The 18,767-nt window shown below is 40.2% G+C and overlaps 1 protein-coding gene across 1 annotated transcript; it reads right to left on the reverse strand.

Moving 5' to 3' along the window:
• Window positions 1-9,910: 9,910 nt before the first annotated feature.
• On the reverse strand, window positions 9,911-16,356 carry LOC146573527 (uncharacterized). Its single transcript, XM_085275440.1, has 9 exons — window positions 16,335-16,356; window positions 12,056-12,193; window positions 11,820-11,897; window positions 11,484-11,638; window positions 11,135-11,271; window positions 10,964-11,057; window positions 10,501-10,833; window positions 10,242-10,422; window positions 9,911-10,022 (listed from the first exon to the last, which is right to left on the reverse strand). The coding sequence occupies exons 1-9, from the start codon at window positions 16,354-16,356 to the stop codon at window positions 10,006-10,008; spliced, it is 1,155 nt and encodes a 384-aa protein (XP_085131566.1). The 3' UTR covers window positions 9,911-10,005.
• Window positions 16,357-18,767: the final 2,411 nt, after the last annotated feature.

Below are 18,767 nucleotides of genomic sequence, written 5' to 3' on the forward strand. Positions count from 1 at the left end.
GCTGGAGAGATTATATCTCTCGGCTGGCCTGGGAACGCCTTGGTATTCCCCCGGATACGCTGGAGGAGGTGGCTGGGGAGAGGGAGGTCTGGGCCTCTTTGCTTAGGCCCGCGACCCGGCCCCGGACAAAGCGGATGAAAATGGATGGATGGATGGTATAGGAGGGTTCCCTACAAGTTATTCTAGGGGTTTTTGTGCATTTTTTGGAGAAATACAGAGGTTTTTTTGGGAGTTTTTTCCTTCTTATTTGCCTAAGGGATGTGGTAGGAAACTGTGAGAGATTTTATCGAGTTATTCTAGGGTTTTTTTTGTTGTGCGTTTTTGGAGAAATACGGAGGTTTTTTCAGGAAGTTTTTTATGTTGGGAGCCGCGGTGCGCTTATGCTTGGGGTAGTTTTTCGGGGATCGCGAGAGTTTTTTGCGATTCTGAGTTTGATTCTAAATCTCTTTGTTTGGGTTAAACAAATGCAAATAAATTGAAATAAAGTTTTCCCCCGAGGCATGCAACCTGTATGTCTGGCCATACTGAACGTTACAAAAGCACAAGTTTAACTAAGCACTTTTACCCTGGTTTAACACATTTTTAAACACACAAGCACGGTCCCAGACACATGCGCTGACCCACCGCCAGATGGCGTTTTTAAGCATAAAAAGTAAAAAACTTTTTTTAATGGCTTAAAAATAAAATAATGCTATTAGATATAAAAACTTTTTGATGAATATCATATATTTATGAATATCATATTTTTGTTACTTCCTTTATTACTTCCTTTATTACTTCCTGGGGTCACAAATCATTTTATTGGGGCCACAAATCACTCTGTTTGACATAAGGGGCCTAATATCTCTCTCCCAGTATATTACGTGAAACTCAATATAGATATAGTTGGAATTGAAGTGCCTCTCCTATCATATTGACTTTATTTTTTCTGTGGAGGATGTACAGATATTAAGTGTATGCAAATATTGGTGTCATGGTACAGGGTCTGAGAACCAGAATGTGTAAACTCTGGTTTAAATTAATATTCTTTGATTTATTTTTATGAATGGTTCTCTTTATTGTTTTCTACTTATGTTATATTTATAGTTTCTAGTCTTTAGGTTTCTGCCTCTGCCTTCCCTCTGTTTCATGTTTCTCCTTTTCTTACTTGTTTCCATGATCCATCTTCCTTCTGTCTCCCCAGTCAGTCATGTCTCCATGTCAAGTCTGCGTCTAAGTGTGTGTCATGTTTCCTGTTTTATTTTGACAGTCTTGCATCCTGTGTTAGTGTGCTCAGATTTCTTTCCTCCCATCTCGTTATGTTTTATCTCTCTCAGCTCTGTATCCCATGTGTTTTTTTTGTTTTTTTTTCTACCTGTCTCGTCCGGCACTGTAACAGACTTATTGTCTGAAGGCCAAGAAAAATGCCCAACAGATTTACTTCCCCAAGTGCATCATTACAGCTTTTGCCATACTGATCCACTTGATTCTCATAGTTTACTCAATGTTTATTTTTTAATTATTTTTTAATTTTTAAGATATTATGATTAAAATGTACAGAATCGGGGGAAAGAAAAAAGACAAAGAAAAGTTACATTGGGAAATGGCTCAACAGAAACATCTTGATGCATGCTCAATCATCCAGGTAAGTAAATCTCCAAAAGTCTATTCTGTTCATCTGGGCTTCACTTCACTTGCATCCCAGTCACAGAAGCGTTGGAGGTCGTTCGTAAGAGATTACAGGATGACCCCAACCTCAGCAACAGGACCACTCTCAGCATTGACCAAGTGTGTTTGCTCTTGGAACTGTGTCTAAATTCCACCTACTTCACATACAAGGGTCAGTTCTACAGGCAGAAACATGGGTGTGTCATGGGCTCCCCAGTTTCACCCATCGTGGCCAATTTGTCAATGGAAGAAGTGGAAAAGAGGGCTTTGCTATCCTACCCTGGAACACCACCAAGCCATTGGTTCAGATATGCGGATGACACCTGTGTGAAAATCAAATCTCAGGACGTACCACAGTTCACATTAACTCGGTGGACCGACGCATCAAATTCACCAGGGAGGATATGAAAAGTGGCAGGTTAGCCTTCTCAGACTGTGAGATTTCCATTAGTAATGGAGGACATCTAAAAGCTGACGTGTACCGTAAACCTACACAAACAGATCAGTATTTAAGGTTTGACTCTCATCATCCACTGGAGCACAAACTGGGCGTCATCAGGACACTACAACACAGAGCGAACACCATCCCCACAGACACAGCGGCCAGGGAAGCAGAAGAACATCAAGAAGGCCCTGAGTAAATGTGGTTATCCCAGCTGGACTTTTGTCAAAGCTGGGAAGGCTCCTAAAGAAAGCTCCAGCCGATCCAGGAGAGAAGGACAACCGCTGCCTAAACGCAAACCTGTAGTGATCCCGTACATGTCAGGAGTATCGGAGCAGTTGAGACGCATTTTCTCTAAACCCCAAAACACACTGCGCCAAAAACTGGTCCACCCCAAGGTTCGGGTCCCCCGACACAAACAGAGTAACATGGTGTACGCTGTTAAGTGCAGGAGGATTGGCAGGATTTATACATCGGGGAAACCAAACAACCTCTGGCGAAGCGGATGGCACAACACAGAAGAGCCACCTCATCAGGCCAGGACTCTGCAGTCTATTTACACCTACAGGCCAGTGGACACTCTTTCAATGATGAGGATGTAACATCCTGGACAGGGAGGAACGCTGGTTTGAGGGCGGAGTCAAGGAGGCCATTTACGTGAAAAGGGAAAGACCATCTCTGAATGGAGGAGGGGCCTAAGGGTCCATCTGTCACCATCTTACAATGCTGTGATCGCAGCCATTCCCCAACTCTCTGTGAATGGGACTCATGGCCATTGATCATTTTTTTCTTTCTCTCTCTCTCTCTCTCTCTCTCTCGCACTTTTTTTCCGCTTCACTCCGCATGCGAGCCTTGTGCTTTGTGCTGGGCAGAGGGGGGAGGGGCAGTAGTTACAGTTGCAGTAGCACAGGAACAGAGCGGGAGGGAGAGGCAGAAAGAGTCAGGGACAACAACGTCACATTAGAAAGGTATAGTAATCATCCACAACTATTTTCTTTCTTTCTTTTTTTTTTTTTTTTTTTTTTTAATAAACAACCTAGAAGAACACAAATAAACCAAGATAAACAAATATTCAAAAATAAACAAACGGGTGTGCCATCTAGTGTGTATATACACACACACACACACATACACACCCATATAATTAGACATACATACACATACCTACATACATATGTATTCACCTATACCCTCATACATACTGACATATACATATATACACATAACAATTCAGAAATGTGGCATACATAATTACAGAGATTCAAACAAAATCGGGTCTCCTTGACAAAATGTAATGTTGCCATTTAACCCAAATATCACTAAATATGTCATATTGGAGTCTATTAATGAAGGTAATTCTTTCCATTTTAAACATCCCATAAACAGTCTAATGCCAGTCATTTAGTGATGGAATTTTCACACTAAGCCATTTCTTGGTAATAGTCCTACGGGCAGCCAGACTCAGAATACCATACAACAGCTTGGACGTTTTATCTACATTCACTGAGTATACAGTGGGGCAAAAAAGTATTTAGTCAGCCACCGATTGTGCAAGTTCCCCCACCTAAAATGATGACAGAGGTCAGTAATTTGCACCAGAGGTACACTTCAACTGTGAGAGACAGAATGTGAAAAAAAAATCCATGAATCCACATGGTAGGATTTGTAAAGAATTTATTGGTAAATCAGGGTGGAAAATAAGTATTTGGTCAATAACAAAAATACAACTCAATACTTTGTAACATAACCTTTGTTGGCAATAACAGAGGTCAAACGTTTACTATAGGTCTTTACCAGGTTTGCACACACAGTAGCTGGTATTTTGGCCCATTCCTCCATGCAGATCTTCTCGAGAGCAGTGATGTTTTGGGGCTGTCGCCGAGCAACACGGACTTTCAACTCCCGCCACAGATTTTCTATGGGGTTGAGGTCTGGAGACTGGCTAGGCCACTCCAGGACTTTCAAATGCTTCTTACGGAGCCACTCCTTTGTTGCCTGGGCGGTGTGTTTTGGATCATGTTGGAAGACCCAGCCTCGTTTCATCGTCAAAGTTCTCACTGATGGAAGGAGGTTTTGGCTCAAAATCTCACGATACATGGCCCCATTCATTCTGTCCTTAACACGGATCAGTCGTCCTGTCCCCTTGGCAGAAAAACAGCCCCATAGCATGATGTTTCCACCCCCATGCTTCACAGTAGGTATGGTGTTCTTGGGATGCAACTCAGTATTCTTCTTCCTCCAAACACGACGAGTTGAGTTTATACCAAAAAGTTCTACTTTGGTTTCATCTGACCACATGACATTCTTCCAATCCTCTGCTGTATCATCCATGTGCTCTCTGGCAAACTTCAGACGGGCCTGGACATGCACTGGCTTCAGCAGCGGAACACGTCTGGCACTGCGGGATTTGATTCCCTGCCGTTGTAGTGTGTTACTGATGGTGACCTTTGTTACTTTGGTCCCAGCTCTCTGCAGGTCATTCACCAGGTCCCCCCGTGTGGTTCTGGGATCTTTGCTCACCGTTCTCATGATCATTTTGACCCCACGGGATGAGATCTTGCGTGGAGCCCCAGATCGAGGGAGATTATCAGTGGTTTTGTATGTCTTCCATTTTCTGATGATTGCTCCCACAGTTGATTTTTTCACACCAAGCTGCTTGCCTATTGTAGATTCACTCTTCCCAGTCTGGTGCAGGTCTACAATACTTTTCCTGGTGTCCTTCGAAAGCTCTTTGGTCTTGGCCATGGCGGAGTTTGGAGTCTGACTGTTTGAGGCTGTGGACAGGTGTCTTTTATACAGATGATGAGTTCAAACAGGTGCCATTCATACAGGTAACGAGTGGGGGACAGAAAAGCTTCTTACAGAAGACGTTACAGGTCTGTGAGAGCCAGAGATTTTCCTTGTTTGAGGTGACCAAATACTTATTTTCCACCCTGATTTACCAATAAATTCTTTACAAATCCTACCATGTGGATTCATGGATTTTTTTTTCACATTCTGTCTCTCACAGTTGAAGTGTACCTCTGGTGCAAATTACTGACCTCTGTCATCATTTTAAGTGGGGGCACTTTCACAATCGGTGGCTGACTAAATACTTTTTTGCCCCACTGTAAATATCCAAACAAAAGTTCATCCCAATTAAAGGGGAGTTGCATACTAAAAATGATCTGTAACTCAGAATGAATAGATACCCAAAAGTGTTGATCAGTGGCAGGACCAAAACAAGTGGAAGTGTTTTATTCCTTGGGCCCCACAGTTTCTCCAGCAGCTAGAGTGATTAGAATAATGTTTACTTTGTGCAGGAGTAAATGGCCTGTATTTTATATAGCACTTTCCCTAAGGACCCCAAAGCGCTTTACATATCCAGTCATCCACCCATTCACACACGCATTCACACACTGGTGATGGCAAGCTACATTGTAGCCACAGCCACCCTGGGGCGCACTGACAGAGGCGAGGCTGCCGGACACTGGCGCCACCGGGCCCTCTGACCACCACCAGTAGGCACTAGGACACAATGACCGAGACTGTCCGAGCCGGGGCTCGAACCGGCAACCTTCCAATTACAAGGCGAACTCCCAACTCTTGAGCCACGATCGGAGTAATAAAAAACCCACAGAGCCTCTTCCAACCAAAACATCTCCATATATTAGAACTAGAAATTCTCCACTGAAAAGCACACTGCTGATACCAAATGTCATTTGAAATTGCTGTATTTGTTTCCCTTTCCCATTTTTTTTTAATGTAGGTAGTATTCCGCTTCTTAACCTCTTGTATACCCTTATACAGTCTAGAAATCACCTTGAGGCCGGGATCTGCCTGGTAAGCCTTGACAAATATACTCAAAACAGGTAGAGAGAAAAGATCTGTTCTCTTAGGTATAAAGTTATGTAGGTGATGCCTAATTTGAAGAAACCTAAAAAAAATCCATTTTGCTTAACTGGTATTGATCTTTTACTGATTGGAAGTCCCTAAGAATTCCCTTATCGTAAAACATACAGTATGCCATTAAGCCTTGTCCTGCCCATTTTTTATATCTTACATCTAACTTATTGGGTAAAAAATCTAAATCAAAAGCGCACCATTTTAAAATCCTGGCCTCTTCATTCCAATCATTCTTATTAAGAAATTGTAACTAAAGTTTTAAAGGCAAGTTAATCCATTGGTTTCGTTGATTAATTTGTTTTTAATGAGTGTCACATCCCCTAAGCTTGCCTGAATGGGAAAACCTCTTAAGGCCACTGTTTCTGTTTCTATTTCTTTCCATCTCGCTTGGTAGTCTACATTACACCAACACACTAATATCCTCAATTGAGCTGAAATATAATAATCTTTCAAACATGGGAACCCCAACCCTCCTTTGTCTTTAGCCAACTGGATAGTTTGATACTTAATCCGTGGTTTTTTCCCCTGCCATATGAACCTAGAGATTATTTTGTCCCATTCCTGAAATTATTTATCAGTTATTTCAACTGGGAGTGTTTGGAACAAATAAAGCATCCTGGGCAAGATATTCATTTTAACTGTATCAATACGTGATTCAAAATTTAAAAATGGTAATAAGTTCCATCTTTTAATATCCTCATTTATTTTATAACACAAAGGATTAAAATTTGCATTATATATCTTAGAGAGATCTTTAGTAATATTTACTCCAAGATACTTCATCTGCTCCGACTCCCAGTTAAAATTGACTTTAGACTTAATTTCCTGATTTGGCTTATAATTAAAAGTTAATATCTGAGTCTTCGATATATTTAGTTTATAACCTGATAGTGAGCTAAAGGTCTCCAGAAGTGATAACAGCTTGGGGAAAGTAATGTTTGGATTTGTCAAGTAAATCAAAATATCATCAGCAAACAAGAAAATCTTATGCTCTCGACCCATGATCTTGACTCCAGTAATAGTATTGCTTTGTATAACACTTTGACTCAGGGCCTCTATGAAAAGAGCAAAGAGTGAGGGACTTAACGGGCAACCCTGACGTGTCCCTCTCTGTAAATTAAAAACATTAGAAAGCGCCCCGTTAACTTTAATTCTTGCCCTTGGTGATTTATATAGTGCTTGAATAATCCTGATAAACGATTGATGAAATCCAAACTTGCCCATGACTTTATATAGAAATTTCCAATTAACCAGATCGAAGGCCTTTTCAGCATCTAAGCTCATAAGGACAATCTGAATTTTATTTTTCCCAACATAATCAATAACATGTAATGTTCGGCGAACATTATCTTGCGTTTCTCTCTGCTTAATAAAACCAGTCTGATCCAAGCTAATTATCTGAACAAGAATATTTTCAATTCTTTTGGCAAGGATGTATGTGAATATCTTATAGTCCTGGTTAAGAACACTATATAGGGCGGTAATTTCCACAACCAAGCCTGTCCTTTCCTTCTTTAGCTATTAAGGAAATAGAAGCCTCATTCCAAGATGGGGGGATTACTCCCGTCTTTAAAATATAATTGAATGATGTTCTCATCAAGGGAATCAATAACTCTTTCATTTCCTTATACCAATCTGATGGGAATCCATCCGGGCCTGGGGATTTATTAGGTTTTAATTTTTGAAATGTCTTAACTTCTCCCTTTCTAGGACCAGTATCTTCTTAGGAATGGTTTCATTTACCTGATAAGCATGAAAATGATCATGGAAACACGTTTCATGCTGAACCATAACAAAAACAGCTTTATCATCATGCAAAATTATCGAAGTTATCTTGCTGAAAACCGGCATGTTTTCATAAGTGCCTGTGCAAACAAAAAGCCCAACACGATATTCAACTCCACTACACTTTACCCAGTTTGTGAGATTGACAGTGTTCTGTAAATCAACATGAAGATATGGAGATATAATTTCTGAGTATTCTTGTGTTTCAAGTGAACGCATTTTAACTGGACCAGACTCAACTGCTTTTAAACTCATACATTCCCAATAATAAGCTAATGCAAACTGATGTTTCCTTGCAAGTGATACAGTCAAATTCTTAAAGTTCTTAACACAGTCTTTGAAAAATTTGTGTTTGGCTTCAAATCTCATGAGTGAGAGGACCAATCTTTCGAATGCACCTTGGATAGTGGACCATGAAATGATGTTTTGGAATTAAGTTGTTTGATGGGTATAGTTCCTTAAAGAGTCTATGGTGTTCAATAATCAGGTGCTTTAAATACACAGTCATTCCTTCAGTGATAGAGTATGAGAAAACTACGTTTAGAATGTGCAACAACAAAAGCAACAAATGCCAGTGCAAATCATCCTCTGGTACCAGGTCACCAAATATCAAAGGTATGTTTGTGATCAAACAAAGTGTTTGTGATGCATTTAAACCTATTCCATACCCTGCACGATCCAGGTTAATATTCGTTGGTTTATTTCTCTTTTCCATATAGCCGTAATTAAAAGCATATATCCTATTTAACAAGCTATCTTTAGAGATGAAGTATTCGATTAAATATTGAAATAGCAACTTGACTTCATATTGACCAACCCCTTCCAAAATATCATGCATGATGTCAACGGCATAATTTTCCGCAATATTGAAATATTTTAATGAATTAAGTATGCTCTTTCTTTTTATGCCGAATGAAGATGTTAATGTTGGATCATCTACCAAATTATTATAATGTTGGTTATTCAGAATTGGTGATCTAAGAGTTAAACATGGGTCGTCCTTTGAGAAAACGAATTGAGCTGAAGACTGATCAATTAGGCAAAATCTACAAAAATAATTAGCTCTAAACGATTCCAAAAACCCAAGAATGCTATGCATCCCCAAGTTATCACCTGTAATTTGTGCCAGAGTACCAAATACAGGAAATTTAGCAAATGGAACAGCAATCCCACTCGTCTCTAATATTTTCAGGTCCTTTACTAGGGGCTTCAGGATTTCATCAATTCCATATTTTTTTGTGTCTTGTGCATAAAATAATGATACCAGATGAATGTTCATTAAAGCCGAATTCAGACTGGGAGGAAGATTTCTAAGGATGAAGTAAAGGCAGCCAACTTTGTGTATACCCTTTTTTGAACCTAAAGGACTTGCACACTCAAATTCGTCATAGTACAATTCCAAATCTTTAAATAAATCTGCAATGGCTGATCTGGAGGGACTGTCATTCGGTAATAGGGTCAATAATTGTTCCTGAATATTAGATTGCCAATCTCCCACAAATTCCTCTAAGTTCTGAACTGTAGAAAGAACTATTGTATTTGGTACACCACTTCCTAAAAGTCTGGCAATAATGGAGGCACACATGTCCTTGCTCTGATTTGAGAATGAAGGGCCTGCTTCAGAATTTTGGCACTGAGATGATGTGGATGGTGTTTCATCATTTAAGCACTGAGAACTACTAAACTGTTGGGTATCATGGTCAGAAGGGGTCTCATGAGGAACACATGTGCTAACAGTAGCATGTATCTTATTCAGATGTCTTCTAAATCCAGAATAACTTGAGAATTGTAAACAACATCCTATCTGACCACATTTTAGTTTCAAATTTTTGCCAGGATACATTCCATGAACTAGTTTTAAATGTCTGAACAAAAGTAAAGCTGTACCAAAGGATAAAGCACAGAGAAAGCAGGTCAACATTTTGAATGCATAACCTGGTTACTACTTATTCAACAGCTTTGCTCGCAACTCTTTGACTCTTGGACTTTCCACTGTTGTGCCTACATCAATATTGTACACAGTGGTCTGCAAAAATGTGTACAGGCTGGACAGAGCGTCTTCATATTTCACACTGAAAACAAAGTGGCACTTGAACAGCTCATCAAATGCACCCAGTGATGTGCCTGACTGACATGGAAGAAGCTTTCGATCCAAGACTATGTAGAAGCTGAAAACCTGTGCTTTTGAAGTCCCTGTGGCCAGGAGATATGGCTGAGGGTTTCCTTCATTGTTCATGAGGTGATCCTCAAGGCTCTGGCAAGACTGAAACACAATAAAAAGCATCACTTTATAAACCCTTGGGTTAAGAAAAAGGAAAGGGGAGACAGAACTGAACTTCACTAACATATAAAAACTGATTGAGGGTATGAGCAGAAAATAAGTGATCCATTCACACATTATGCACACTGCTGCTTTTTTGATAACTTTTAAAAATGAAAACTAAAATTACTACACTAATAAAGTGTTACTTTAGGACACTACTTGGCTCATCAGCATCATCCATTTCTTCGTTCAAAGCAGATTTCAGCAATCTTTTCAGAAGACAAGTCTCTTTAAGGTCTCTGGCTTCCCTGGCAACCTTGTCTTTAAAACTGGTGTTCCATTTTTCCAGGAACCTGGAAGCAGTCTCTACTCCAAACATCACTGCAAAGTCCTGCAAAATCTAACAAAGGAGAAGTATGTCCATTAAAATCAATTTTTTTAAGTCAAGTATTTTTCAGATCCCCATTTGTTTACCTACCAGTCCTTTAGTGTCCAAAAACCGAGGAAACATCTGAAGAATGTTTGCTGATTCTTGTGGGTCATGGACTATCTGCTGACGATAGTAGAATGTCTCTCTCATCTTCTGGAAGACTATATCTTGGTCAGTGGTGTGATGAAGAAGAGACATGGCTTCCATACATTGATCTCTTGTTTGCTGGTCATTAGTGAAACCAAACTTCCTTCGTGATGTGGGCCCTCCTTTCAGTTCCACTCTGTTCTGTGAAGCAGTGGGGGATTTGGATTGACGTTGCACTGTCTTGATATGCCATTCAAGAAAACCTTTGTTGCTCTGAATGTCATAGAAATGCTCCTACAGAAAGAAAGAAATTGCATACATTGTAGAGTGTGTATATATATTTATATATATGTGTAGGGAGAGAGACAGAGAGAGAGAGAGAGAGCAAGTCTTATTACACACTACAGTTACAGAGCAAACTCACATATCCCTTTTTGGAGTACGGATCCTTCAAAGATGGGAAGAGTGACACGATTCCAAGTGCATGAAACTCCTTTGTTGCTTTACTTACAGTTCTCCTGCAAAAGCAGAAGTGTTTTTTGATAAGATCCTTGCCAGTTTTAAAAATTAATAGAATAAACATCATTCCTCTTACCCTTCCTTTTCACGCATGTGAGCTACAATGATGTTCACCATTAATCGCCTGGTGGAATCTTTCAAACTCCCAGTTTTTTCATACTCATGGATGACAGTCACCCCTGCTGGTTTGGAAGTCAGAATCTGCTCCACTGTCTAAACACATTTGATACAAAGAACAAAAAATTGACAAAAAATGAGACTATTTTAACCCAAACAACAATTTCAATCTGTGGATTATACATATGAACTACATGAAATACTATATCAAATTATTTTTCTCTAATCTGTTTTATCTTCGTGTTTAAGCTTTTTCAAGTAATGACAACTAAAGAGTCAAATACAAGTCCATTAAGTAATGTATCTACATTTCTTGCATGTATGCTGTCCAATAGAGGCTGAACCATTTGAAGTCCGGCATCGCTTGTGTCACTGCTCTGACTGCTGGTGGTTGAGACAGACAATGTATCTGTTAGACTTGGAGAGGAGGGCTCTTCCACATGTTGCTTCAGGACAGTCAAATCTGAGGGTGACAAACAAAAATACTACAATATAAGGCATATACAATCAAAAATCAACCACAACAAAGCTACCATTTACGCACATAGGGCCAGTAAATTGTATGCTTTGATTAAATTATACTTTCTCCCAGGAGAACAGATGGTTATTTTGTATTTTATTATGGTAATATACAATTTACATACCACAAGGTGTGAGTGTCACATAGTGTGTTAGGTCTGAGCAGTCACGCAGCTTCTTGGATGATTCCGTTTCCAGGATGTCTGAAATGCATGTGATAAATCCAACTTACTGTTGAGCCATTAAAACAGCATTTTGTGATTGTTACCACAGGATATTAGACAAATTAAAAAAAGGTTTATTTAAGAGTAACTGTAGAAATCAAATCCCACAAAATCTATCAGAGCATATATTTACTTACCTTCAGCTTCAATATAGATGACAAAACACACCTCTTTGACTCCTGCAAGTTCAGGAAAGACATCCTCATCCACCTCTATACCCTGCTCATCTGTGACTTTCAGTGCTGCATTTTCTGGTATGAGAAACTTCTGCTGCACTGAAGTAAAATCATCACTTAGTTAATAACAACATTATCATTTCCTCTTTAATGACTTAGTACAAACCATAACCATAACCATGGGCGATCGTGGCTCAAGAGTTGGGAGGTCGCCTTGTAATCGGAAGGTTGCCGGTTCAAGCCCCGGCTCGGACTGTCTCGGTCGTTGTGTCCTTGAATGAGACACTTCACCCGTTGCCTACTGGTGGTGGTCAGAGGGCCCGGTGGCGCCAGTGTCCGGCAGCCTCGCCTCTGTCAGTGCGCCCCAGGGTGGCTGTGGCTACAATGTAGCTTGCCATCACCAGTGTGTGAATGTGTGTGTGAATGGGTGGATGACTGGATATGTAAAGCGCTTTGGGGTTCTTAGGGACTAGTAAAGCGCTATATAAATACAGGCCATTTACCAGGCCATAACTTACCTGCTCTCACAAAATCTGTGAAGCTGACTTTTCCAATTTGACATATTTCTTTGTCTTTCTGTGTTTTACTTTTATCAACATCTTGGCCACCTACGGAAAAAACCTTTACTAATATGAAACATAACATGTGGAAGAAGAAGAGGCTGTTTATGATAACTTTATGTGAACTGTGTATAACGTAATCCATAAACACTTTCTAACATTGAGCTAGCCTGTCCACACTAGCTACTGCTTAAAATCTATTTAGCTAGGCTAGGTTTAGCAGACAATGTGACTGCATGTTTGCCGCGTCCTTGTCTTTTCAGGTCTGGCGACAGGGTTGTGTGCATATCTGTGAAGCAGGACTAACTAACTTACGTTAATGGTACCTTGATATCCAGTGTTGGGTAAGTTACTTTAAAATAGTAACTTAGTTACATTACTAGTTACTTCTCTCAAAAGTAACTCAGTTACTTCAAGTTACTCGTTACTTTCAAAGTAACTAGTTACTAGGGAAAGTAACTTTGGTTTTACTCAGAATTCTCTTGTTAATGTGTTGCTTCCATAACTTTGCCAGTCTTCTAGCTTGCTTACTTGCCACAAGTGCACTGTGCCACCTACCAACAGAAAGGAAAAGATAATGTGCATATTTCCACGAGAGAAATCCCACGCCTGGACCGTCATTGACTGCTGCCATGATTCTAGCCTACGTCACAGCATCATGTGCGCCTTTTACATCCAACACAAAAACTGCAGTCGTGGTGCTTTGATTGTACTCAGAACTCGGAAATTCTGCCTTCTGAATAGGAAGATGTAGGTAACACCAGACTGCAGATGAGCTGCATACAGGGCTGGACTGGGACAGAAAATTGGCCCGGGCATTTTGACTAGAGACCGGCCCACCATTATAGGAAAAATCATAAAGCCTTTGAATGAAAACAAACACTGTTGTGACAGTGATGTACACTGTTTTGATGGTATATATGCATCAATCTATCAATCGTTTGTTGTAAGATTCAGATAATTATTTTTTAAAAGCTAGACATTTTAAATGAGAATAAGAAAGAAAAGTATTTCTTTGTGCCCCCCTTTCCCTGTTAATGCCCTACATGCCCACTGGCAACACTTTGCTAGACCCGCCCCTGCACAGTTACCAGCTGTCAGCTACCTAAAAAAGGATCCTGGTGTTATTTGTCTCTCAGAAACAGTTCATAACTTCCCTTCAACTCATTCATGTCACCTAAAAGGTAAACCTGTTTCTCCATCACCTGTTCAGCTCTGATGATCCAGTAAGGACATCTCCTGGTTTCATCTTCATGTTTCCCTCTCACCACATATCCAAACCGACATCATGACCAGCAGTTTTTTTGCAGCTGTGGCTCCAGCAAACATCAGCTGATACTAGAAAGTAATATTAAATAAATTCTAACAACAGCTGATCAAGCTTAAACGTGCTGCTGTTGTTTAGCGCGACATCCGCTGGTTTCCTCTTTCGGCGCAAAGTGAGCGATAAACAAACAAGAGAGAAAAGACGATCAGCTGATCATTGATCAGTTTTCATGACTTAAGTAGAAACGGGAGAGGGAGGGGGGGAGAATGAGAGAAGAAGAGGCAGCTGTGCAGCAAAGACACAGAATAACTCCAGCTTTGTGCCTTTTTCATTGTAGCTGAATTACGGGACAAACTGTTCCTTTTCACCTCAATAAGAAACGCGTAATATTTTCTCTGAATACCAGACGGGACGGTTGGCAACTCTAATAACTTATGAACAAAATAAAGTTCAACATCATTAACTTCATAACACCCACCCAGCTTTATAGAAACTCCGTCATGCTAGCTAGCACGCAGTACGGAAAAAGTCAGCACAACGAAAATAAACTCCACCTAAACTTGGTTCATATCTGACCCAGAGAGACTGCAGGTCATAACTTCTTACCTGAAGTTCAGTTCACACTTGGACCGGCGGCCGCCTCGGGTCTCTTTTCCTTCTGCGTCCCTTTTCCTTCATCCACCTGCTGGCCTCCACCACTTGCTAATGTTACTGAATCTGTGGAAGCTACACGATAGCCACCACACGAAGTAACGAGTAACGACCCTATCTAAATCCCAGTAACGACTAACGCATTCCTGATTTTGGCATAATAACTAGTTACCGTGCTCGTTACCACAATAATAACGTAGTTACTGTAACGCATTACTTAATAACGCGTTAGTCCCAACACTGTTGATATCTCATCAATGCAGGCTGCACCTCTCTTTGGTTAAATACGGCCATTACCATGAGTCTAAACACAATATTACTGTAGTTAGCTAACGTTAAATGAAACATTAGTGTTAAAAAAAAGAAATACAAATGAACGTTTTCATTGACAACGTGAAATGTGTATCTTCAAATACAGTAAGATTAGTTAGCTAACTTTTGACTAAGGTTAGCCTAGCTGCTATCAACGAATCAGCGTAACATGCAGAAAACACGTGTAGTGCTAGTTAGTTAACTTTATATTTTACTTATGCATCCATGTAACTGAACATATATATATAAATAACATTACTACACTCACAGAAAATTCCAAAATAAATAAAGTATTTTTACCGAGGCGGCCGCCGGTCCGAGTGTCAGGTGAACTGAACTTCAGGTAAGAAGTTATGACCTGCAGTCTATCTGGGTCAGATATAAACCAAGTTTAGGTGGAGTTTATTTTCGTTATGCTGACTTTTTACAGTCAGTTACAATAACTCATACTGCGTACTAGCTAGCATGACGGAGTTTCTATACAGCTGGATGGGTGCTATGATGTTACTGATAGTGAACTTTATTTTATTCATAAGGTTAGTTAGTAGAGTTGCCAACCGCCCCGTAAAAAACGGAATTCAGAGATGTAGTCAGAGAAAATATTACGCCTTTCGTATTGAGCTGAAAAGGAGCACAGTTTGTCCCGTACTTTAGCTAGGATGGAAAAAGACACAAAGCTGGAGTTATTCTGTTTCGTTACGCTGCACAGCTGCCTCTTCTTCTCTCATTCTCTCCCCCTCCCTCTCCCATTTCTACTTCAATCATAAAACTGATCAATGATCAGCTGATCGGTTTTTCTCTCTTGTTTGTTTATCGCACACTTTGCACCAGAAAGAGGAAACCAGCGGATGTCGCGCCAGACAGAACCAAAGTGTGAGCAGTTGTTAGAAGACGAACATCACCCATCTTGAACATCCATTGATCTGTATAGTGCACTCTATGTAGTATTTTGTAGTGTATTAATTGTAGGCTGGGATATCTAATCAATTTAAAGGTTTTTGAGCATTTCTGAGACCAGAGGTTTTGCTGTATAACTAGTCTGTCAAGCGGAATAAAGTCTGTTCTTTCTAATGTATATTCAAAGTATTTAATTCCTTTTCGACGCCAATCTGGGAAGTTAATCATATCATTGTTCTGTAGTATGTCAGGGTTGTTCCAGATAGGTGTACATTTGCATGGGATTAATGAAGACCTTTTTAGAAACTCCCACCATGCTGTCAGAGAAGAGCTGATGTTGATGCTTTTAAAGCATTCATGTTGTTTGATGTTTGAGCTGATAAATGGAAGGTCTGAAATCTCTAGATTATTACATAGTGCCTGTTCTGCATCTAGCCAGGGCTCATCTAAGAGGGCATGTTTTAAACATCCTGAGATCAATTGTAGCATATGTAACCCACATAAAAATAAAAAGAACTGCATCTATAACTAAATCGGAATCTTAAATTCCAACCGGAGCGTGTCCATGAAGGCATCGTGACGCGTCATGACGCACGCCACGCCGCGAGGCTGCACGTGCCTGTTGTGACCAATCCTATTCGCGAGGCACTATTATATGCCTTCCGGGTTGTCGCCTCGAAACGACGCGGGGGAGAGGCGTTAGCGGATGGAAGCAACAGGTACGTGGGGTGAGCGCTTTTCGCTGTTTACTATCTTGACTTGTTTTTGAATTAATTGTGGATTGCGTTCAACAGTATTTTGATACCGCCGCGGGTAGATGCGTGGGGCTCGTATGTGACATCGCACGTAGTGAATGGTGAGTTGAGCCTGAATGTTTGTTTGTATTTGTGACCTGTATCAGTATGCCAGTGCTATTAGCTGATGGGATAACTAAGGCTGAGGCCTACTACATTACTACTACTCTCACTTTACGTGGCTGTAGTTTTGTTATTTGAGATTGTCATTTATTTTAATTCATTACAATGGTTGGATATGTATTTGTTGTATTTTCTCATGGATTTCATTGTGTACACTGGAACTAAAGCTAGCTTGGGAAATTTAGATGAATTTTGCTAATGGTGGTCTTGTGATTATAGTGCAGGCTAGTGGTGCCCTGGAGAGACCACAGCGACACCACTACTTTGGATGGTGAGCTAGGCCCAACGAGCCAGAACCCCAGCTATAACTTCCTGCGGTCTGGTAGGAGGCTGCTGCGGCCTACACTCTCCCCTCTTGGTTTTCAGTCCCCTAAATCTCACTTTCGAGATCTCAGTCTTGGAATCTTAGTGCTGATCATCATACTTCCAATTTCAACCTGTCTAGACTGTCATACGCGTTGGACTTATATCAATCGTGAAATAAACTTTATGGACATTGTTTGCCAGAGGTTGGACGAGGTTGCTGCACCGCTGTGCAGCGGATATTTTACAAGCTTGAATTATGTTTTATCTTTTCCTGTCTGCAGATTTTGTAAATATTGGTATTTGGTAATTGCACTTTATTTTCACTATAAATAATAACTGTAATCACAATATCTGTGGTTGTATGTTTATTGTACTTCACTCACCTCCTAGAGCCGAATCTGATATCTTCTGAATTAGCCCAACTACTCATAACCAACTTAAATTATTTTAGCTTATGTACTTGCTACACATAGTTGCTAAGAAGTTAGGCAGATCCTCCTTTATCCTTGATCCTCTGTAGCATTTCGGTGGTGCCGACTGAAGCCCCATACCCATGAGACGGCATCTAAGACTGAAGGTGTTCTAAAACAAAAACATCTTCAATCTTTCGTCTCCTTGAACTCCACATAACTAACCATTTGGACTTTGCAAAAGAGCACCAAGCACGGGAAATTGAAAGGTGGAAGAAAGTTTTCTCTGAGAAAAAATGTAACCTTAATGGTCCTGATGGTTTCCAACGTTACTGGCAAGACAAGCAGATCCCGCCTGATATGTTTTGAGGATGATGGTCTGGGGTGCTTTTTCCTTCAGTGGAACAATGGAGCTTCAGGAGGTGCAGCTGTGTCAAACAGCTACTGGCTATATCCACATGTTGCAGAGAGCGTCCCTCATGACTGAGGGCCCACCTCTGTATGGTAACAACTGGGTTTATGGGTTTATCAACAGGACAGCGCTACAGCACACAATGCCCACAGGACAAGGGACTTCTTCCAGGAGAATAATCACTTACAGAGGATTGGCTCTCTCTTGAATTTATGTAAGCATCTTGCACATATTCAACACAGTTGCCTCATGCTTTAAAGTTAAGTGTAACTGTATATTGTTCAACACACTTGGTGAAAGCAAACTTTGGTTAAATCTTCAAGGTACTAATCACAAAAATCTTTAACAATAAAAACAAAAAACAAAGCCCAATGTCAAGTCTATTTGATACTCCCTTTATGACAAGAAATTCTCTAGGACACAAACAAATAGTGTAATTCTTTGGTAAGTCTTTCCAATGGCCTCTATGTAGAGTTCAGTCATACAGTATAGGGTGATCCTGGATTTTTCTTTTAGAGCAGGATAGAGCAGGATGTATTCTCCATCTCCCATATCCATATCATGGTTGATTTCATGGTTGAGTCTTTCAGTTTTTTAATGGCAGCACCCAAGAGCTTCTCAGATGACCAGCTTGGTTCAACATTTAATGGTAGTGCTTTCCCTCTTATGGGTCTCTTGTCAGTCTTTGTTTTGTTCATCATCCCAGCAAAAAGATAGATTACATATTAGAAAAAATGATGGTGGTCACAGGTTGAAAACCTGTTGTCAGACAACAAAATAAAAGTTTTCAAATCTTTTTTAATAAAAACCTTCACTGTTTTCTTTGATTTCTTTTTTTTTCTTTTTGGATTTTGAGAGCATCCTCCTTTCAGGCTCTTTACCTTCAGGGTATTTGAACAAATGCTGAACAAATGACTTGGCTGAAAGGAGGGAATGAGAGG

Source organism: Mchenga conophoros, linkage group LG5, assembly GCF_057382185.1.
Source record: "Mchenga conophoros isolate Kocher_MC1m ecotype Shallow Benthic linkage group LG5, M_conophoros_male_GT1.1, whole genome shotgun sequence".
Lineage (NCBI taxonomy): Eukaryota > Metazoa > Chordata > Actinopteri > Cichliformes > Cichlidae > Mchenga > Mchenga conophoros.

Excerpts from the sequence above, each read along its gene's own strand:
- LOC146573527 (XM_085275440.1), bottom strand. The coding sequence starts at position 16,356 with ATGCCTTCATGGACACGCTCCG. Across the intron at positions 11,639-11,819 it reads TGTGACACTCACACCTTGTG|ATTTGACTGTCCTGAAGCAA; the intron begins GTATGTAAATTG and ends TGTCACCCTCAG. Across the intron at positions 11,058-11,134 it reads CACATGCGTGAAAAGGAAGG|GAGAACTGTAAGTAAAGCAA; the intron begins GTAAGAGGAATG and ends CTGCTTTTGCAG.